We start from the raw sequence: 25,089 nt of genomic DNA on the forward strand, positions 1-25,089 counted from the left end.
CCACAGTTTATATAGGTGTTACCCACACCCAGTCATGGATTATTGTTAAAATATGTGTTTATTTGATATGCTTTTCAATGATTACTTCAGTGACTACTCAGAATCATACTGTTTTTATAGCAGAACCTATTACTCCTGTAATATTTGGTATGCCCAAAGTTCACAAGGAAGTTAAAAAAATGCACTTAAACTTATGAGTAGTCATGTATGGCTAAGAGAGCTCATATGTATTTATTTGGAAAATATGCTAAAGCCTTACATTTCAGGTTAAAAATTAAAGATATAGAGGATATTTAAATGGTGAATGGATACTTTTCAATTAACCCCCTACAACTTCGCGCTGCTGTGTTTTGGCGGTATTTCAGTAGTGGATTTTCGGTCAGACACCTGGACCTGGACATGGTTTTCTGCAGCACAGGTACTCCACTACCTAGTTGAGTTTTCTGCAGAATGCAACAGTGTGTGTGGAAGGAGGTAAGTATACCAAGCCTGCTGAAAAAAAAAACCTTCCTTTCTTGCCTTCATTCTGATGTAACTATAACAGTACATCGTGTACTGCACATCCTCAGCTTTCGGACACTCAAGTCACGTCTCCTCTACAGTCACTTGACAGCAACAGAAAAACTTTCTCATATAGCTCTACACTTTCAATAGCCACAATAGTCACAAAACACTAAAGATTTTATTTCCACGTTTCAGCACTGTTGTGATTCACCACTGACACACTTAAAGGAGGTTGCATTAGTCCCTTTACCTAATATACGTCTTGTATAACAACTGGCTTCTCGGGATTAATCACATTTTCATCATGATTCATACATACCAAAGTCACACAAATGAATTACAAAACATTACACTTTGTTCAATTCTCTCCAGTCTTTCTTAAGCTTTAAAACTGGGGTTAGTGACCTAAACTATGACTCCTTATACTACACATGTCTGTTGGCAAACTCAAACTGTACAAATGTATTATTTGCAGCATAATCCACGGTGGTGCAGAGGTAGCATTGTTGCCTCACAGCAAGAGGTTCTCCCATTCGATTCTCGGCTGGAGTGCAGGGAGTGCCTTCTGTGTGGAGTCTGCATGTCCTCCCTGAGGTTGGATGGGCGTTTGAAAGACTTGCGTAAATGGGCGTGCCTCCTTTGAAGGTTGAACATCGAGCTGGCACCTCAGCGTTCGTGAAAAGCTACTGCCAATCATTAGCGGACCGGAGTTCCGCTGTGGTGACCCCTAACCGGGAAAAAGCCGAAAGACAAACAAAATACTGACTGGAAGTTTTTTGCCAAGTCACTCACCACATTAGCATGAGTCACAGTACAGCTCATAATAAAATACAAGTAAACGGAATTTAAAAAAAAAAGTTATGTTTCTCTTCTTGCCACCATACCTCTATAAAATTGTTACTTTGACATCGACCCAATTACTTCGTTCTTCACAGCAGAGTGAAGTGGTAGGGGTTTAACGGGACAGTACTGGCAAATGAAATGAATATAACTTTTCATTACCAGTGTTCTTTTTCTTCATGTTACCATTGCTATAAGCAAGATTTTATTTGCATAAATGTTATAATAAATGTATTTATTCTGGATTTTAAGTTACCTGTTTTTATTTACTATGATCGGTCAATCATGATAATGGTATGTCTAGAGCTGTAATATTCCTGTCTCCATTTTAAATAATCAGTTAGCTCTTTCTCATTTTATGAGCTGTTCCATTATCCCATTTTTTTATTTTTCCTCTGTTAGTGTTTTTATATTGTACCTAGCACCAACGTAAATTTGTATATACTTTTTTTTTTTTTTTTTTTTTTTTATATACAGCTGGCTGGTACTTCCGTTTAGATATCCATAGAGATGGCTGGCATGCCTGGCCTCTGAGTCATACATGGAAAGGGCTACATGGAGTAATCACAACAGCCTTCAACTGGGAAAATAAAATGTATTTCATAAAGGTATTGTACTCCTTTCATTCATTGTTTCTTTTAGACACTACAGATTTGAAGTAGATTTAATGCCACATGGGTTGAATAGCACAGGCCATAGATTCAAGCTAAGTATCATTGAAAGAGCATATAACTGCAAACCTAGCTCTTGGTATTACAAAGTACATGGTATAGATGAATTACACTACAGACATTCACTTATATTATTGTTCACTGATTTGCACTAGACTTAGCTAGCAATGGGAAACAATTTCTACATTACCTGATGAACTGCTAACACTAATGGCTCTCATGTAAAGGACTTGTATGGGCATCAGAGCAACACAGCCCTGGCCAATGATGCACTTCATTAGCCTGTATTGACTTCTGTGGGAAATGGAATATTTGTGATTGCCATCATGAGCAGAGCTGTTGCCCTGTTACTCATAGGGGTTTCTACTGACAGAGACAGACAATGAAGAAATGCACACACTTCCAAAGGTAATCTCCCAACCAAGCCTTTCTGTAATAAGTTAAAGTGAATCCTGCAAAGAATGGACAAGTGATAAGTTCTAACATATCAAGTGTCAGCAGCAGTGAAGAACTGGTGCATACAGGCCTATGCATCCTGTGATAGAATTATCGCGCCATTACTTGTATAGACGGAGATTAGAGCAAACTAAAAGAAAGACATTTGATAGTCATTCTGTCTGGAACAACCATGAGTTTAGCAGCACTCACTGTGTCGACAGTTGGTTAAATTGCTAAACACTGTTAAAGATAGTTTGTGATAGTTAAAGATGCAGATATCATGGTGATGAGTCAACTCTCAAATAAATATCACAACATTCTATGCTTGGTTTCCCAGATTCTAATATAGTAATGCTCTAATTGATATCAGACATGCCAAAAAGAGCTAAATTCAGATTGCAGATAATACAAGACTCCCTAAGTGGGTGAGTATACCAAATGAGTCAGACATCTGTGAAGATCCAACAAGTTGTCTTTTGTTTATACCAAAAAAAATTGATTTTGGCCACAAATCTTAGGAAAGAGCATAGTGGTATTCAGATCCTATTAACTAAAGTTAGAAATTGAGGTGGGGGGTTGTACTAACAATAATCCAAAGCTTATCTTGAAACAAAGAAGGAGAGAGGCAAACCAAAGGAATGCCTGACTGCACTGTCAGGTCATAGGGTGCCTAAAGCCTGTCTCAGCACTCAGTGGTTACCAGGCAAAGAAACATATCCTGGATGGGGTGCCAGCCCATCATAGGATGAAAACACACACACATGTATGCACACACATATTCACATGCACTTTTTGACACAGGACAAACACTCCTAATTTGCATGATCACTGGCTCATCTGTGGCATGTCACATTTTAGGGGTGCGGGAGAAAACTGAAGTGCTCACTAAAACTTTATGCATATGCAGAGGGGGCAAGCAGACTCTACACAAAATGTACCCCAACAGTGAACTGAACTGGACAACCAAGTGCTCTGAAGCAGCAGTGCTAATCACTGTATCACTATGCTATGCATTTACGTTATTTTACAGTTTGTGGGTTTATTTGTTTATTTATTTATTTATTTATTGGTATTTTTAACCACTAGATTTTGTATCTAGTAAGATTTTGCAGCATTTATAAGTTCATGTTTCTGCCATTTGACCACCAGTCTAATTCTGTGGCCAGTGTTGCAGTTTTCTAGAAGTTTAGCTGCTCTATAGATCGTAATTGTACTGCCATTGGTAGGCCACTTAAAGCTATTGCTGTTTCATTTTTATGAAATTATTATTGATAATGCTTTAGTTTCGTAATTGTTTCAGGATCCCCTAAATCAGTCTTCTCAAACTGGAACACTATTGTTTAACAGCTTCAACAACATTAATTTCTTGCAGAAATGGGTTTTCCAAATTCCAACTATATAATGAGTCAGAAACATCCTTTCTGTACACTCCACCACCCCCTGCCCCTGCCAAAAGTCTTCAGCTTTTTATGGCCAATTTTTACAACATTGCTTCTAGAAAATAGTCACATAAACATATTTGCATTTCTATAAATCTTTGGTTACTTTCCCAGGTACTCAGTATGAGAGCAACCTGTTGGGAATTTTTTTAAGACAAGTAGATCAGAGCTCTAAGCCTATCTTTTATCAGATTTAAACAATCCAATGAAAAGCACACAAGGCTGGAAACCAAGAATATAGCTAAACTTATTTATTTAAACACTGGTAAGCGCTTTCGTCTGGTGACCATCACCAGATTACTTGATGGTCACCAGACGAAAGCACTTACCAGTGTTTAAATAAATAAGTTCGCCTGTATTCATAGTTTCCAGCCTCGTGTGCTTTTTATTGGATTGTTTGGTTTATTTTTATTTTTACTTTGGTCTTTATCAGATTTAGTTGTTTTAGGCTATAGTGACAAAAGAGAAAAAGTGCTTTAAAAATGACTAAAAAACATCCAAAACAAAGCACTCAGGAAACCAGCGTAATGAAGCCAACAACACAGCGTAGATTAGAGCAGAAAAACTATTTATTTTAACATTTACAAAACACCACGTTTTTGTCCTAGTGTATCCAGGACTTCTTCAGAAATAATAAGTGCATTGTGTTTCCTCTTTATATATCACTCTCCTAAGTGCCTCAGGGTCATAATAGATCCCAATTAAATACATTTCCTAAACCATTTGATTTTAATTAACATAAAACAAAATTAAAATACTCATACTAAGAATTACTATAACATTTTCACAATAAATACAATACAAACATCTATCTACTTAAAACATTCTTCAACACTGATATAAATATATAATTACATATAATTAATGTTTCTAAGCATTGCATATACACCTGTGATAAACTAGTACCTATGCATAAATGTAAAACAAACATATCCCCTCTTTTTATATAAAACATGTATACATTAAAAACCTAATAATGAATATATGTACTAAAATATGGATGCACTAAAAAATAACCTAGTTGAATTAAACATTGCATGTAAACTTATTTTGTGTTTATTTTTTTGTGTGTATGTAAAATTAATTATATAAAAATATCCCTAACATATTTCATGTCAAAGTTTAGCAGATCTTAATTTGAGAACTGGCACCAATGAAACATGTTAATTGAGTCCTAGGGGCTTATTGGCTTCTAACCTCAACTGCCAAAGAAGCTCCTTGAACTCAGTGGTGAAGGTCTTCCCTGTGGGTCCGTTTCAACTTTTTTCTATCACAAAGAACCCAAAAACTGCTTCTGTACATTCTTTACTGTGCTTATACAAAGCATTATTGATGTCACATTTTTTTATGTCATTCATGTGTTCATATATATGTCACTTTAGTTTCCTATTGGTCTTTCCAATATAGAAAGAACCATAAAATTTACATATAGCAATGCATATTATTCCAAAAGTATCACAGTTGCAGTAAACATTACTTGCCAGTTTTGTTTTTCTAGCTATTAAATCCACTGATTCCCCCTGCAAGAATTTATTTAATTGGGATCTATTATGACCCTGAGGCAATTAGGAGAGTGATATATAAGGAGGAAACACAATGCACTTATTATTTCTGATGAAGTCCTGGATACACTAGGATGAAAATGTGGTGTTTTGTAAACGTTAAAATAAATAATTTTTCTGCTCCAAGCTACGCTGTGTTGTTGGCTTAGTTACACTGGTTTCCTGAGTGCTTTGTTTTGGATGGTTTTTAGTCATTTTTAAAGCACTTTTTCTCTTTTGTCACTTTGGTTTTGGTTTGGTATGGAGGAATTGGACACCAGCATTAACTCCCCAATTGGGGGAGTAAGCGGCTTGCAATGTGTAAGCGAAAGACTCACACGTGTAGAGGGGCAGCTTACACAACTTGTAGAAATTCTAACTCAGCATTCCGCCGGATTACCTGCCCTGTTTGGATCTGACAACAGCGTTGTAAGATCGCTACCAGGTAACCAGGAAGCATTAGCCTTACTCAAAGGAAGTAAATGTTTACTACAGGATTGTTTGTTGGACAGACAACCTACATGTGGTCAGATTCAAAGGAGGACTGCGGATAAAGAAAAACAGCAAGTTTGTTTGGATCAGGGAGATTCTGAAATACATTCTCCTTCTAACAATTCTGGAACTAATATTTCGAATAGAAAGGAGGAAAGATGGCAAGCTGGTTTGCAAGGTGACTGTTTTAATTCTGTCAATAATCATGTCGGCAAAACAGCTAAAGTTTCTGAGACTATTGGTCGGGATGGGGTTCATTCTGTAACCAAATGGTTGAATACTAATTGTAATTTTACTGAAGGCCGTTCAGACAAGAATTTATGTCTGGGCGGCATGATACAAACACTTACAACACTAATGTTAATAATTTACATATTATGTTAATGTACAAAATATTGCATATGGACAATTGTTATCTGAGAGAATGTATTGAGAGGGGAATAGTACCTAAGGGGTTACATGTTTTTAAATATCCTAATAATGTTGTGGATGGGAGTGATTTTCATAAAGAACTGATAAACATTTTTAACCAATGTGGCTTGGCCATCCTACAAGCCATTATTTCTAACAACGAAAAAAAAATGGATGCACTATATGATCAAATAGGAGACATAAACAATAAAATTGTAACACATCTCCTATTTACTGTGGAGAGTGAAAAAGTGAAATATTTCAAAGCTAAAGAGAAAATAGAAGAGAAATGTAAACAAATATATTACAGAAAATTTAAAATGTTAGACAGGGATGTGTCAGAATATAGAGAAAAACGTAGTTATCCTAAACCCAACAACAATAGGAGAACATATAGGAATTATCATGAAAATGGAGGGGGAGAAATACAGAGGGGAGACACTGTTAACACAGGATGGAATATGTCAATGGAACCTATGGAATTTCAAAGACGTGAGGATCAGGGGGGATACAATTTGAATGACCCTTTATAATTTCCTACGGTGAGGAGATCGGAGAGAATCAGACAACAAACCCCAGTGAATTATTTCTATCCAAAGGGCGAGTACCAGAGGGGGAGGGGATTCTAAAGGTTGACGCTCAAACAAATGTAACACATGTAACACATGTAAATACAAGGGAAGAAAGTATTACAGTGGATGGGTACAGACATGTGTACCAAAATTTCAGCATTTTCAATTACAGTTCTTTAGATATAGGACCTATACATTTTAGTTTGTTTACTAAAGGACTGAAATTTGTTCCAAGTAGTGTAAGTCAAAATGAACATGTTCTTATAGATCTAAATTATTTTTGAGGAAAAAAGTCTTGAACTTTTGATGCCTAACAATAGACTTCCCATTAATGCTATTAGGAAAAAGAGTATATTTAACCCACCCTTCCATCCCCAACTTAAGAATTTTTAGACTCAGGTAGAGATGGAGTTGAGACAAAATTTAAATAGTCAAAATAGATTTTATAATTTGACTAAAGAAGAATACACATTGTTGGATTTATTGAGGAAGAATGGTTATGTCAGGGTCATGAATCCTGACAAGGGAGGAGGTGTGGTTTTTATGGATAGTATAATGTACTTGGCTAAAATGTTGGAAATGTTGAATAATCCTGAAAGGTATTCCAGGGTTTCTCACAATTAAATCAATGTCGCCCACAGGAAAATAGATTTTATGTTAAAAGAAATGGCTAATGGCCAACAGATTAGCCAGGGGACTCTATCATTTCTATCTATAGACAAACCTAAATCCCTTCCATTTTTGGAATGCCGAAGGTCCATAAGGATGCCCTTAATCCACCTTTGAGGCCTATAGTAGCTGCTTCTGGGTCCAAAACCTACCCCATAGCAAAGTTTTTGTATTTAAAATTAAAAAGGGTATGGTTAAATAAGGCGGGCATCCTTAAGGACTCTTGGGATTTTTTGAGGAGTATCGATCAGGGTTTATATCAGGAAAATCTTATTTTTGTCACTTTAGACATCCAGGACCTGCTCAATGTTATACCTTATCAAACAGGACTGGATTGGTTTGAAGAAGCATTGAGAACAAAATGTAGTTTAGACAATGACACTATTATTTTAATGACAGAATTGATGGAAATGGTACTCAAACATAATTTTCTCTATTTTGAGGGCGAATTTTTTAAGCAGAAAAGTGGGGTGGCTATGGGGGCCAGTTGTGCCCCCATGTATGCCAATTTGGTTCTGTCCACTTGCGTAGAGAAATTTGTATTCCATTCTGAGTACTCCCAATACTGGAGTTACTATATATGTTACCTGGACGACATAGTTATTTTTTGGAATGGGCCTGAACTTATACTTAATGAGTTTATAGACTATTTGAATAGTACCACATCCTTTCTTATATTTACGCACAATATTACCTATGATCAATTACAGTATTTGGACGTACTTATTGAAAAAGTACCAGGAGAGAAGATATTTAAATCCAGTGAGTTTAGGAAAAAGACATTCTCAAATTCCTATTTATTTTTCACTAGTTGATATCCTTTCAGTCAAAAGAAAGGGACAATCAAAGGACAGTTTATTAGAAGTTGTAGAATGACCTCGAATGGCCAAGATTATGTCACTGAGAGTGGTAAATTAAAGGCTATGTTCATAAAAATGAAGTACCTAATGGAGTTGTTAGAGCAAGTGGAAGGTGAAATTTTGAAGGAAAGAAAAGGTAGGTTCGGTCCAATCTTGGGTAAGCCGGAGCGTAACAACCACCGAGAAGTGAATAATGACATAGATCAAACTGGTTGGAATGGTAATTTTATTTTGAATTTCAGCAGTAATGTCTGCTGTATCAAGGAAATAATTTAAAAAAATTGGGAGAGATTTGGGAGATATTCTAACCTGGATTTATTATTTAAAAATCCGCTCAGGTTTACCTATAGAAAGGGCAGAAATATAAAAGAGATGTTGGAGAATTATAAGGTGAAAAACTCCAGATCCAAGAAGGGCACATATAAATGTGGTACTTGTGCACAATGTTCATATGTCCTGCAGGGGGAATCCGTGGATTTGATAGGCAGAAAAACAAAACTGGTAAGTAATGTTTACTGTAACTGTGATACTTTTGGAATTATATACATCACTATATGTAAATTTTTTGGTTCTTTCTATATTGGAAAGACCAATAGGAAACTAAAGCGACGTATATATGAGCACATGAATGACATAAAAAAATGTGACATCAATAATGCTTTGTATAAGCACAGTAAAGAATGTACAGAAGCAGTTTTTGGGTTCTTTGTGATAGAAAAAGTTGAAGCACATCCACGGGGAGGACCTTGGGAGACCACCACTGAGTTCAAAGAGCTTCTTTGGCAGTTGAGGTTAGAAGCCAATAAGCCCCCCAGGACTCAATGAACATGTTTCATTGGTGCCAGTTCTCAAATTAAGATCTGCTAAACTTTGACATGAAATATGTTAGGGATATTTTTATATAATTAATTTTACATACACAAAAAAACAAAAAATAAACACAAAATAAGTTTACATGAAATGTTTAATTTCAACTAGGTTATTTTTTAGTGCATCCATATTTTAGTACATATATTCATTATTAGGTTTTTAATGTAAACATGTTTTATATAAAAAAAGGGAGGGATATGTTTGTTTTACATTTATGCATCGGTACTAGTTTATCACAGGTGTATATGCAATGCATAGAAACATTAATTGTATGTAATTATATCTTTATATTAGTGTTGAAGAATGTTTTAAGTAGATAGATGTTTGTATCGTATTTATTGTGAGAATGTTATAGTAATTCTTAGTATGAGTATTTTAATTTTATTTTATATTAATTAAAATCAAATGGTTTAAGAAATGTATTTATTTGGGATCTATTATGACCCTGGGGCAATTAGTAGAGTGATATATAAGGAGGAAACACAATGCACTTATTATTTCTGAAGAAGTCCTGGATACACTAGGACAAAAACGTGGTGTTTTGTAAATGTTAAAATAAATAGTTTTTCTACTCCAATCTACGCTGTGTTGTTGGCTTCATTACGTTGGTTACCTGAGTGCTTTGTTTTGGATTGTTTTAGGCTATCTTACCAATTTTGTATTTAGTCATCATCATCTGGATGCCATTCATTTCATGTAATTGTGTTGTTTCTTGACTAAAATATGTTAAGTGAATGGCTGCAGGTTTTCTATCAGGGATACTGTAGCCAAAGTATTATTAAATATAAAGTTACTGCAGTATTATTTTGCAAAGTTATAGCTGTATGGTTTATCTGTGGGATTTAAACTGAAGTATGCTTTCTTTATATTAATGGCTCGGTTCTTTTATGTTATCCTCCAGAGGTGTGCAGTAAGAGATTTGTTTCCTCCTTTGTGGGACATACTTTTACAGGGTTCATCCTCTACTGTTGCACTTTGTTTTTGAATTTGGCTCATTATTCAGTTTGTTTCATCACTGAGTGCCTAGGCCATTCACAAGTTCATATGGTGAAAAAACTGCAAGAAAAACCTAACCAAGCTAGAGTTTTTACTGTGCGATACCTTAAAACTCCTGTATCCTCACATAGGATATATGCAAATTACCCCTTAAGGACATCAAGTATTTCAGTTATATGGCTTCTGAATGTCCATGACTTTAGTCTTTAAGGGTACATTCAGGCCAATAAAGCCAAACCCCACTAGATGTGGATATGCACATTTCAGCCTTTTTATGACCTTGTCAGCACAGCATAAGTGGACTGTTTGGCTATCAGCACAGGGTCCTTAAATCCAGCTGATGTCCATAGCCATTAAGATGTGTACAAAATATCCCAAATGACCTCCAAACCAAAGAGTAAAATGTCACATTGACAAACCAATTAGCAAAAACTGCAAGGGAAAACCTAGCCAAGCTAGAGTTTTCACTGTGATTCCTTAAACCTCTTAATGTTATCACTGTGATACCTTAAACCTCCTAGTGTTTTCACTGTGATACCTTAAACCTCCTGCAATAGTGAAAACTCTAACTTGACTAGGTTTTTCTTGCAATTTTTACTAATTGGTTTGTCTGCATGACCTTTTTCTTCTTCGGTTTGGATGTTACTTGGGATATTTTGCAGACAGTTTAATGGTTCTGGACATCAGCTGGGTTTAAAGACCCTGTGTTTCTTAAGTATAGCCAGTCAACTTATACTGTGCTGATGATGTCATAAAAAGGCCAAAACATGCATTTCCACAACTAGCAGGGTTTGGCTTTATTGGCCTGAATGTATCCATGAATACTTAAAAATAAAAAGTAAAAAGTCATGGACATTCAGAAACCATATAGCTGAAACACTTGATGTCCTTAACAGGTTAGTTCCATATATCCCATGGGCCTTTATTGCAGGAGGTTTAAACACAGTGAAAACTCTAGCTTGGCGAGGTTTTACTCATAGATTTTACTAATTGGTTTGTCTGTGTGACTTTTTTACTCTGGTTCAGATTCATATGCTGAACTATAATAGTTGTTGGTAACTGCAGGGTTCCTGTTTTTTGGGTCCCACTCTAAGGTACCCATTTTTGGCTGCAGTACTCCAGCACCATAGAAGCCTCAGTGTGTACAATCAGAAACAGTGGGAGACTGAAGAGGGTAAATGTAGATGTGTAAGCTGGCATTCCTCTATGAACAACCAACTGATATTTGTGCAGTTCAGGTACATCCTGAATATTTTCATAATCCGTGTTGGTGTCATGTATCTTGCCTTCCAATACTCAAAGATATTTTTCACTCATAGGTTTCTTGTTGCTCATACAACTCTCTTTATTCAGCTGCACAGCCTGTCAGCACTTGCTTTAGACATCCACTAGGTCTCATACCTGCAAATGATCACTTACAAGTGGAGGTAACACATGCATTCAGAGTGGACAACAAACACAGGTCTTGTCTGATTCCATGGGTACTAGTGTACCATTAGTACAGAATCAGTATATATACTCAGCGCATAACCTCTGCATATAGTTAGTAATCATGTAGTCTCCTTTACAAGGGGTACTCCTACTAATTTCCTATTTAACTCTGTTGAACTACATGGAACACTGTACTTACGCTCCAGTATCGGGAAAAAGACAACCTAGTTAAATGATACTCGAACATGAGACCCAATATTAACAGCACTTAGAAAAGTGCATAACAATTAAGTACCTTTCTAAGTGCAGATAATATCAGGACTCACACTAGACATTAAGTACTGATAGCGCTTCCTAAGATCTTTACCAGATTTCAAAGCCAGTAAAACACTTACTTTTTTTCTCAGTAACCAGTAGTACATGGAGCACATAAAGCTCAGTGCACTGCAAAGAATTATGATCATGTATCCGATCATAACCTTTTATTATGTCTTCTCTACATGCTTGTCAAGAATCAACAGCTTTGCTGTTGAGAAGAATTTCTTGGCATCTATATCTCAAGCACACAATAATGTGGTTAAAATCAGCGTCTCAATCATAATCCCCTATATTGTTATCATTTGTCTGACTAGGTTACATCACCTCTCTAATCTTTCAATAGATGAACACCATATCAATGTATAAATGATATCTATCAGGCTCCACACATCAAGCCATGTTACTCTCCTTGCATAAATTCCCATCATGCAACTTCCCACAACACTATACTGAAATTGTTGTTAAAGACTACATTTTATTTACATGCATATAAGCATCTCCAGTCCAAATTTTTCAGACACCACGCATACCTGCCATGTCGTTAATTCCAAGTGGTGACATATACCCTACTACTGTACCTCAGTACAAATGATGGCACTGTCAGTTTGAGTAGTGACTGCTGTAAAATACCGAATATCAGAGCCTGTGGGATCTGCAATTAAGTGTCTTTGTTACAAGGATGTATCTCATACTACAACACAGATATCTTAACTGTCATGGAAATTTGGCTAAGATCTAAAATACTGGACAGAGAAATACTGCCTGCAGGAATCAGTATAGTTTGATAAGAAGGGAAACACAAAAGGGCAGATTGTCTGCCTTTAATTTATAGACTCTGTACAATGAACCCTCCTCCTACTACAGCTTCCATAATCAGGATGTGTTTCAGCTCCAGTGTTAAGAATGAGTGACAGAAGACTGAGCTGTCAGTGCCAGCTGTCCACTTCTGTATGTGTGTAGGAAGAAGGAGGGATGCTGTAGCCATCCTGTTGTGGAAAATAAAGGGCGGTCATCATACTTCTTGACTGTCCAGATTTTTGCATCATATTTTTGGCCTGTTTCTCTTATAGTTTGTGGTTTTTCTGGCAAATCATTGAGGACTGATGTCAGTAAATAGTGACAGACATTTGAGTTTCCGACTTCATGCCCATCAGAAAATGCACACTAACACAAAACCTATTATTCAATCAGCTTTTTAAGTTTATAAGAGCATTATTTAAAATGTATTACTATTTTGAGGCCTTTGTTCCCCCAATTATTTTTGGTTCTGTCTGGAATTCTTGCATTGATAGGTTGAGAGGTATGGCACCCTTGGCTAGCAATGGTTGGGGGGACATGTTGGAGTAGACAACTCATAGTCACATGTAAGAGTATGACATAATCTGTACATGAGGCACCATTCCATGCTTTTCCACACTTAATGGTGGCTCCAACCCCATCCTTTTTATGCATAATAAACATTGTATTTCTAGACAGTACAGTGACTACCCTGGCCTGCAAGAGTCAACTGGGAAAGGGACTGAGATTCAGCAGCATAAATAGGCCTCTCAAACATTAAAAAAATAGTCATCAGATTAATTATTTAAGTAGATAATTAAAATGAATGGATTTGTGATCAAGGGAAACTTCAACATTGGCTAGAAACTGTCATCTGACCCATTCCTTATTCTGTTACATTTATGTGGACTGTCACATCTAATTATTTTACCTATCAATAGAGAGAAAACTCTAGCACAGAAAGCATACTTAACAGGACTGTTGTATCTACATCAGGCAATGATATAACAGTTGCCTTTATCACAGACTCCATCAGGGATCACCAATTACCTGCATCTAGTGTTAGTCCTAAGGCAACATTCTGAAAGTACCTCATTAGTCTTTATCAAAAAATACTTGTGATGTTTTGTGTACCCCATGAGAGCATTATTCATACATTTACTAAACTTAATGTAAATTCTTATGTTGGCTATTAGACAGCAAATTGGTTGGCTGACAGAACCCCATGTAGGGGATGTTGCAGGAGTATCTTTTGAGTGTAAAATTTTTGCCTAACTAAACTAAAAATTATAAGCTGGTATGATGCTGCCAACTTTGTTAAGGTTATATTGCACATTTTGTACTGCACTACTGCTGCACACACTACTCTGTTCTCAGTAATTTAACATTTTAGTAAGCACAGAGATATATAGCTTAACAACAAATAATACTTACTTGCCCCATCCTAGCTGCTAATATACTGTAGCTATTAAATCTGTAGCCCTATATACACCACTTATTCATAAATTATTAGCAAAGTGTCATTCTACTCTTTTAATCTCTCTTGTCTCATTTCCTTTCTCTTATAGCTTTAAACTAAATCTCATATCTGCTGCATCCTATCATATCTACTCCATTCATATTTATTATCCCTACTTTATTGGACAATCTAGCATTTTCTTTTACAGGCCCCACTTCAGAGCTCAACTGTAATCTTTATTAAATATCCATAAGCCACTGCAGTCTAACTGCCATGTATTTTATTTATATATTTGTTTATTTACCAGGTAAATACACTAGGCACATGTGTTTCTTTTCAGAGGTGACCTGGGAACTATGGTTAAGTGACTCATTCACAGTCGCACAGTATAGAAAGTCTACCCAGGACTATGGGACAAAGCTAATTAGTAGCTCATACCTTTAATCTTCTGTGTTAGTCTGCCAGTTTAGGTCTAACACCTAGCATAGCTAACCATACAAGATTCCTAGATTGCCATTTCATAGAGGTATGTATAATAACAAGCAGTCCCATATCAGACAAAGATGGAGAACTGCTGTCTGCTTCTTCTAAGAAAATATGTTTTATTTTTGATAGATCCATGTAAAAAACTGTTTGGCACATTATTGCACTGACAGTTCATACTTTGCATCTGTTTTTCTGTTTTATGTTCAGGGTGCCTTTATTATTTACCAGATATCAAAAATATTACACAATGAAAAGAAAACTTTCAAAAATTACTATCTTGTTAAACAATATATACTTGATGTTGACTAATGCAGGGGTAGAAAATAATTGATTTTGCCAGTATAATTTGGTTCTCTCCATTTGTGTGGTTTGTCTGAAAGAAGAAAGACTGTGATACACTGTGCCAATGAAGAAAGACTGTGATACACTGTGCCAATGAAGAAAGACTGTAATACACTGTGCCAATGAAGAAAGACTGTGATATACTGTGCCAATGAAATGTGACATATATAGTTAAAACCTTTCACCATCTGTTAATAGAAATGTTAATTTATTTTCTTCAAAGGATTCCCTTGTGTACATCTACAGATCAGGACAGGGCTACAGACTTATAGAAGGATATCCTAAGCCTCTTCAGGAGGAGTTAGGCATTACTAGTGAAGGCTTAGATGCTGTTTTCACTTGTCCACATTCATCACAACTTTATATCATTAGAGGTAAGTCACAAGATTAAAAAATATATAAGTTTATGGATGGAAAATAGTTGAAAAACTGTAGGCTGTTTTGCTGTAATACTATAGGGATAAGTGTCCTACCAGACGATGCTCATAAACCGAGATGTGCTGTAGTATGAGAAGGTTTGCAGTTTTCAAACAGTTCATGCTATTAGTGAGAGTGACAGCAAGATTCAAACCTATTTCACAAGGTTTCTCCAGGTTAGTAATTTGATACTAACACCACATGCACTGTTGTAATATTCATGTATTAATAAAACAGTCTGCGTATGAATGCTATATCAATCTCCTCAGATGTAAAAGGCATTGTGTATGTTTTTTTGAATATTGGTTGGTAATTAAATGGGCTATGGAGCTAAAGACATAGAATGTGCCAGAAATAGCAGAAGTATAAATAAATCAGATGTCACTGTGTAACACAGGAAGCTCCATATTCACAATAAGAAATGTCAATGAACATAAAACAACAGACTATAGTAGACTGCATTATTATCTTGTCAAGAAAAGATTTGAAATGCAAAAACAAACAGCAACATGGTTGATTATATGCACGCATGGTGGAACCTAGATGGAAAGCTGGCTTGCACATGTGCAGATCATATATATTTCTGTAAGAGACTGAGAATCATAGCAGTTGCATAGAGATCTGTACTATAACAAGTTGTCCCATTTCACAGAAGAAACAAAATCTCTGTACCTGTTTCTTCTCTTAAAATATTTACCCCAAATACCTTGTTTACATACACAATAGGATGGGGCTTTAAATTTATTGGGGACTATCGCAAACACCTTCAGGAGGACATGGGTATTAATGTTAAAAGGTCTGGATATTCCCCTATATTCCTCTATATTGATGTATACAAAAGAAGGGGTTATAGTTGTACTTTGAATGTGCTCACTGACTTAGTGTACATTACGGTTATTCATAGGGAAGTTCACAGCTTTGGAAGAGACTACACAACTGATTAGGGTTGCTTGTATGAGGGACACATCAGTGATTTCAAGATATAACAGAAATGCAGCTCTCCTTATCTGGCCTTAGCTACAGGAAGAAAGGACAGATTGTTAAACAATATGTTGTCCGTACATATTCATGAACAGTATCATTCCTTTATAAAAAGTTGATTCCACCAGTATATCACATACATGTCAGTGGTACATCCAAAGCAGAAGCATTCACAAACAGCTCTACAGTCCCCACTATCTAAAGTAAGAGAAAGCTACAAAAAAGTCCATTTTCCACCTACAGGGATTGGGTGAGCAGCATAACATACAATATGCTATACAGACACACATCTCTAAACACCTTCCTGCGCTAAATAGCTGATAAGGCTGTATTATCCCATTTTGCTATCTAAACCGATAAGCTGAGCTGTTGTATTTATCCAGCTTAAACTAAGTAAAACTTCCTAACCATCTGCACAGTTCTGTTGCTGGTGATTTGTTATTCCATCTCACCTGCTTTAACCATTGCTTTTGCTGCATTCCTTTTTCCTGTGCTTACCTATCTAAATCTCAAAGATTTACTTCTGATCTGTTTTACAAACTTCATTACAGTCTTAATCACCTAACTGCTACTTCTTAGGCCATTACTGTTGTTGTCTTCATTCTGTTATGCTGCTATATAACTTACATTACAATTTTTAATCATTTAATTGCACCCACATTGCTCACTGCTACAGTTGTGCTTACTTTTCATCTAGTTTCTTACTAAACACACCACTACTTAATGTGCTTACTTTTCATCTAGTTCCTTACTAAACACACCACTACTTAATGTGCTTACTTTTCATCTAGTCCCTTACTAAACACACCACTACTTAATGTGCTTACTTTTCATCTAGTCCCTTACTAAACACACCACTACTTAATGTGCTTACTTTTCATCTAGTTCCTTACTAAACACACCACTACTTAATGTGCTTACTTTTCATCTAGTCCCTTACTAAACATACCACTACTTAATGTGCTTACTTTTCATCTAGTCCCTTACTAAACACACCACTACTTAATGTGCTTATATTCATCTAGTTCCTTACTAAACACACCACTACTTAATGTGCTTACTTTTCATCTCGCTCCTTACTAAACACACCACTACTTAATTCCCTTATCTCAACAAGAATTAGTCAAGATACCCTGCCATGGTTCAGAGCTTTCTTCTCAAAAGGACATTTCAAAGTCCAGGTTGGCTGCTTCACTTCCATCTCCTTCCTCCCCTGGACAAAGGAAATTGTTTTATATCCCCAATATGTTTCTTATCGTTTATCAATAACTTTCTAATTGACCTCCCAAAATCAGAAATCATATTATATATTGATGACATAGTCTTTTATAGAGTAGATTCATCCACATCTGGTATCAAAACAGAATTACAGACAAGGCCACATTTTACATGAAGCTGCTGCCTGTAAATGCTTCCATAGAGAAGCTATTCCCTAAGTCAGCAGTCACAAATTAAGTACCTCATGGTCTCAATAACTATGTTACTTTTTTTTCTCTTGGACCTTTATCACAACACAATAGCCCTATCCATTTCTTATTTTCTCTCCTTTCTTTACTTTTTCCTAAACATCACTCTTTATTTTCAATCCACTAAGTCTTTCTTTTTTTCTCCACCCATTCCTAATTGTGCATATTTGTACACTTTATAGAGTTTAGAAAGCACATCAATATTGTTAGCTTATTCCTTGTAACTTTTCCTTATGCATGGCCTGTTGTGATTATATAAACTTTTTATACCTTCTGTATTATTTGTTACTTATTCTGGCTGTACAGTCTTGAGTAATGTAAACCCAAAAAATGTCCAATTACATCAGTGCTGTCCAACTATTTTAAATAAATCAATAAACTTAGCTTGTGTACCTTGGTTGATGCACAAATTGCACTACAGACCACTGATGTGATTATGTTCATTCTGTTATGCCCTTGCACAGACAGTAGTAATTAAATGGATCTTCTAATTGGTACCTCCTTGTCTATTGCTCTTGTTGTGTTCATTTTATTGTGTTGTTGTATAATCGGCATTTCAAGTTTTGATCATGCAATGGCTACATTCCTTAACACTGGGTTTGTTGTGTTTCATCTTTACTCCAGCTGGCAGCCTAAACGTGTGTTGTGTTCATCAGTTGTCCTACCTAATACAAGAGTTACTATCACTGTGCCATTGTTCTTATTTCTTTTTATTTTGTTCATTTAATTTCTAGCTTGTTATTGCATTGTTTGAGGCTGCTGTGCCTGCATTTTACTGTCTCTAAGTCATGCTAATATACTGCATTATGTGTTCCTTACACCTTATTACTACTGTGTTTGGATTTTCCTGGACTCCTTGCCTGCATTGTGGTGGGTTTTAAGCCAAACTATTCAAATACATTGTGTCTCCTAAATCTCAGTGTTATAATGTTAATTTATGTGTTCTTCTGTGGTTATAGTTGTATTTGCTTAATTGCTTCCTATTGTCTGCACAAAACCACCTGCATTACAGTTTTGATCATTTAATTACTTCCTAATGTTTGAGCAAAACTACATGCATAACAGTTTTGGTCATTTAAATACTTTTCAATACCTGTACACATCTACCTGTATTACAGTTTTGGTCATTTAAATACTGCTCAAAGTGTGTACAAAGCTACCTGCATTACAGTTTTAGACATTTAATTACTTCCTAATGCCTGCACAAAATTACCTGCATTATAGTTTCATTCATTTAATTACTTCCTAATGCCTGCTGAAACTACCTGCATTACAGTTTTGGACATTTAAATGCTACCTTGTGCCTGCATTGTTTACATTGTTTGTGCCTGCACTGAGAATTCTAAGCTGTATTCTTATAGTGTAATGTGTATTACAGTGTAAGCTTGTGTTTGCACTGTGGAAACACAAGCTACCTCTTGTGACTTCTGTACCTCCCTTGTTCCTTAGACATTTTTGAAGGCTGTTTTCATTGAGCCAGTACAGAGTAGCATATTAATGTATAGCCTCCATGCCCTTTAGTTTGTCTCTTCTCATAGCACAACACAGAATGTACTTGTCTTGGATATTATTTTTTTTTAGTGTAGCATTGTATTTAACCCTGCCTGTGAGACTTCTGTGTACCTGTGTGTTGCCTCTTAACATCCTTCACTATTCATTACCCATTGCAAAAATCTCCTACTCCAGTGCTCTAACCTCCACTGTTTTTGAACTCTAGATTCCCTGTTTACTCAAATGTAAAACCCTTTCCTCCTAATGTATCTCTAACCTCTAGTTTGCATCTTCATCCTTCTCTCGCTATCTTCATCACAATGTGATCACAGTCTGCCCTCATCTCATCTATAGCCAGCCTGTTGGCCCTAGAGACTCTGAGGCAGTGCAACAACTACCTGATATACATTGACACCCCCTAAGTCCTACTATTACTGAATCCACCTGTGAGATATGCAAGTATTAATTCAGATTGGAGGCTAATCTCTCAAAAACCAAAGATGTCACCTCACTACAATCTAACACTAGGTTCTAAAGGAAATTTTTGCTAAGCCTCCAAGGCAACATATCAGAAAACTAAACCTCCTTCACACAGTCAGACTTAGAAGTATACACTTTCACCTATACCCACTACTTTCTGTCATGGTTCTAGTCATCCTTAACGCACAAGACCCCCGGTGCATGTGGCCACCAATATCAGTGTCCTAGATATAAGTGGGATATTATTGTTGCCCACATTAATGCTCCATTCACCTGACTGTACATGGAGAGGAGGACCATTAGCTGTGTCTTAGACTCTAGGATTCACAGCACCACTAGGTATCTTAAAATCCCTTCATCCAAAGTATGCATATGACCTAGTCTTAACCAATGTCTGGTTGTATGACCTTGAAGTGTATGTGTGACTAAGGCTGGGAAGGAAACAGTTTTGAGCAGCATCTTGCCATCACCAGGAATGATGTCATAATTCAAACATAAAAATAAAAATCAACAGTTGCCTTAGTAACTGATGTCATTCTAAGAAGAGTGAACATGTGTCATAATGGAAGGTAATTGTTGATGGTCTTGTTACTTTACCAAATGTTTTGGGTTTCTTATACTGTGACAGGAATGAGCCCCATTCCAAAGTCAGGGTATGATTAGACTTTATGAAATTAGTATTGCGTCTGTCTTTGATGTTATCTAAGAGTGCACCAGCATTGTACTCAGAATTGCTGCCTTTCTGCAGTTCATTGTTCATATGGGGCATGTATTGGTAGCATATGCTACTACTCCTGCTTGCAAATCCAGATTTTTATGACTTTGTGTCTTTCAGTACATGAGATAGTATAATCACTGCGTGCATCAATTTCAATGATTACTCTTTTTTTGGGTAGGGCTATTATATCTAGTTTTCTTGCATCTATTTTTTCAACTGTTGGTCTTGGGTAATTCCATGAAATCCAAACTTCATTGTTGATAAATCTTTCCCTTCAGAGCTTACACATTTTGGCTAAAACAGTTGATATTCCTATAGTACCTTTTTAAAGCAGATTCAATCCTGTAGACCAAACAATTTAACAAATCCTAATCCAACCTAAGTCTGCTCATTGCTAGGAGTTTTAACAGAAAAATATACTTGACCTTGAGGCTTTCCTGGCCCTTGAACACATACATATCTGTATAACTACTGCAACTTTGTATAACTGTAATAAAATACTCCCTCGTTACCCGTGATTAGCATCTATCACTTGTTTAAACCCTCTGGCTATGGTGATGAGGGTAGATACTAACCTTGAACTTTTAGAAATTCTAATGTTAATAAAAAATCCAGTTTCCACATTATTGCCAGTTATAGAGACCTCCCTATTTGTCCCCTGCTGACAACAGAACCTGCCTATACCAGATTGAGATTTTATGCATTAAACCCAACAGAAATATCATAGGAGACAGCTGTTAACTAGCTCCTTGATCTTGCTCTCAAAAATATTATCCCTCCATGCTCCTCACTTGTAGTCACACTTTCCATGATGAAATCAAACCACCTGGCTGTTCTGTTCTGCTATACACTTCTCTAGTTCTAACCACTGATTGATCTCTGATAACTTAAGGAAATTCATTAGCTTCCCCCCCCAAAGAACCTACTACCAATGGCATTACATATACCTCTGACTTCTGTTCTTATCTAAATTCTTGCATTAAATTGTCCATCAGCTTCTGTCAGAAGTTTGTGGCATTCACCCACACCCTGGCCCTTCTCCTAATCCAAACAATAATCCTCAAATTACCACCAACTACATCCAACTAACAATGATCCCCCAAGAAACAAAACTCATATGTTAGTATTAAACATTAACATTAGAAGTGTCAGTAACAAAATCCAGGAGCTGCATGCCAGCCTCTCGCTATACTCACCTGATACAGTATTAATCATCGAAACATGGCTTAAACCTAATATTAACATTAATGACATTCTCCAAACAGGTTATAATATAATACGTCAAAACAGAGTAGACAAAAGAGGAGGCGGTGTAGCCCTTCTATTTAAAAAATCACCTTTGCCTTGAAGCCACAAATCAAGTCACCCCCAACTTCGACAATGCTGAAGTGCTACTTACCTAGCTAAACATTAACACAAAAAACATATACATGTAATTGGAATCTTTATCTCACCCAGGGACAGCATTTCCACTTTAGAAAACATTCTGAATTGGACCTCAAGTTCCCGACCTCAGGAAACTATAATCATGGGTGACTTTAATATCGACTGGTCAAACTGCAGTTCCCGAAACCCCACTAGTCACATCAACCTGTATTGTTTCAGCTAACTCATTCAAAGCCCCACCAAGATAGATAAATCATCCAGTAAGCACTCTATTCTGGACTGGATCTTAACAAATAAACCAGACCACTCTGCACTCTGGCTATCTCCCTGACAGCCTCAGTGACCATCTCCCAACCTACCTACTTAAGCACCAAACTAACCCAACTAAACAAATTATTTACCAACAAATAAGGAACAAAATCACCTTAACCCCAATAACCTCACAAACATTCTCAAACTATGTAACTGGTCACCACTTAAACAACTTCCCCTCGAAGATGCTGTTGAATATTTCAGTACCACCTTTCTTTCAATATTCAACACACAGGCTCCTCCCGGGACATTAAGAGTTAAAGCCAACTCTACCCCTTAGCTAAACAAAGAAACTAGGTCTCTGATAAAAGCAAGAGACAAAGCCTGGGAGCATTGACACAAAACTAAATCCCATACAGCAAAGCAAACTTACCATGAACTAAGAAACAGGGCAAAAAGACAATTAAACAGGATAAAATAAATTATTACTCAGACATCCAAACTAAATACAGAAATCACCCACAAAAATTCTGGTCAGCAGTTAACAATGTACTCCTACCTGGTAAAGCCAGTACACCCCCTCCCAATACTAACAATAGCTCTGACAACATAGCCACCCATTTCAATATATATTTTGCAGAAACCGTTCTAGCCCTCTCTAACAATCAAACCTCCACTCCTACACCAACCATCCCTACACCGAAACTTAACACCTTCTCTCTTCAACCTGTCTCAACTAATACTATAAAACAACTCTTAAGAACTTAAAACCCACTACTCTAGCTGCTGACAACTTACCTGCAGAGTTTTTAAAGCTAGCTGCTGAGGGAATTGCATGCCCAGTATCCATTCTTATCAATAGATCTGTATCAGAACACCATGTTCCTACCATTTGGAAAACATCCCACATTATTCCACTTCATAAAGGAGGCAATTTAACTGGGGTCTATATCAGTTCATCGAAACGTCTGAAGTTCAAACACCATATGTTCGAACTTCAAACCATGAACTGCAAAAACATTGAAGTCTTAAAACAGTGATTTTTTTTCCCAGGGAAAAAATTGCTGTTCCAAGAATCACACACAACACAAACACACCAAAACAACATCAATCCACACACATACACTCAAAATCCTACATCTAACCCTACACTAAACTGTACATACACTACTACCTATCCACTTACCTTAACCCAAACCCTAACCCTAAGGTCCGTCACTATCGCACACTCACCTATCCCGCCCTAACCCTAAAGTCTTTCACTATCGCACACCCACCTCAGCCATGCCCTAACTCACCTAACCCGCACCATAACGCTAACATCCACGCAATCGCACACTTACCTGAAACCAACCCATAACTTCCCACCACAGTCCTGATACTCGTGAAGCCACAGAAACAGCCCACCGAATTCTTTCCCTGGGAAAGAATTTGGTGGGCCATGGCTTCACGATTACCAGTGTTCAAACTTTACAGTTCGAACATCTGGTATTCAATATTCAGCCGTTTCGATGGACTGATATAACCCCATTCAACTGATCTGTCTAACTACTGACCAACTGCAATCCTGCCCGCCCTGTCTAAGATACTAGAGAGAATTGTTCACAAGCAATTCATGGACCATCTACAGGCAAACAAGCTACTAACCAATATGCAACATGGTTTCCACCCATACCTCGGTAGTACCACTGCACTAATGTCATTTACCAACACTGTTAACCTCCACAGAAACAATAATAAATACATATCTTCTATCTTTTTTAGACTTATCAAACGTCTTTGATATGGTAGCACACAGCAAACTTATAAATACCCTCTCTGAATTGAACCTCTCCCACTGTACTCTTGCCTGGTTCCAGGACTACCTCTCTGAGCACTAGCAAGCAGTGCAGTGGCAACAAAGCCTTTCACCTCTTCTTCTTGTGATCCTGGGAGTTACCCAAGGCTCTATACTAGGCCCCCTACTGTTCTCTATATTTACAAACAACCTTCATACCTCAGCTCCTCAAGCCACAGTTATTCAGTATGCAGGTGATTCTACAGTGATATGTGCTGCTACTACGCTACATGATCTACAAACACTAACACAAAAATCCTTCCTTGATGTAGAAATGTGGCTAACAAACTACCAACTAATTCTAAACCCCCCAAAAAACTAAACTCATGATATTCCACCCCATTAAAACTACTGTACTCCTTCCTTCATTCAACATAGTGTAAACAAACAACACCATCATCTCACCCACACCTCACACCAAATTACTGGGAGTAGAAATAGATTGTAACATGAGATTTAGCATCCACATATCACATACCATAAAAAAGTACACAGCAAACTTGACACACTGTATAGGAACAAGCAGTTTCTTACAAAAAACACACAAGTTGCTATAGCTCAAACCCATCTGATTTCAGCTCTACTTTATGCATCACCTATTCTAACTAACCTAACAAAAAACAAATTAGCTAAACTAGACTCCTGTTATAACAAAATTGCCAGGTATGCAGCAAACTCAGCCTTTAGGACTCATCACTGTTCTTCCCTCAAACAACTCAACTGGTTAGAATTCACCCATCTCTTACTCTTTAACCAACTAACCGTGGCCCAGAAAATCTTCTATCAACCCGAGAATACACCTATCCTTCAAAACCTCCTACAACCATACTCCAGCAAGAGAGCCTTACAGTCTAGCAACAAACCCTGTATGCAAATAACCATAGCCAACAATCATGCTAGAGAGGCCCTCTATTCCAACTACATTCTAAGGATCTGGAATGCACT

The 25,089-nt window shown here is 36.8% G+C and overlaps 1 protein-coding gene across 1 annotated transcript in view; it reads left to right on the top strand.

Annotated features, from left to right (window-relative positions):
* Positions 1-25,089, top strand: part of LOC122803162 (hemopexin-like) — a 226,259-nt gene that overhangs the window by 179,890 nt on the left and 21,280 nt on the right. The window contains exons 8-9 of the mRNA XM_044072779.1: positions 1,822-1,952; positions 15,340-15,490. Coding sequence (XP_043928714.1) covers positions 1,822-1,952; positions 15,340-15,490 — 282 coding nt within the window. The remainder of the gene's footprint in view (positions 1-1,821; positions 1,953-15,339; positions 15,491-25,089) is intronic.

Source organism: Protopterus annectens, chromosome 5.part1 (genome assembly GCF_019279795.1).
Source record: "Protopterus annectens isolate FY-2018-M chromosome 5.part1, PAN1.0, whole genome shotgun sequence".
Taxonomy (NCBI): Eukaryota; Metazoa; Chordata; order Ceratodontiformes; family Protopteridae; genus Protopterus; species Protopterus annectens.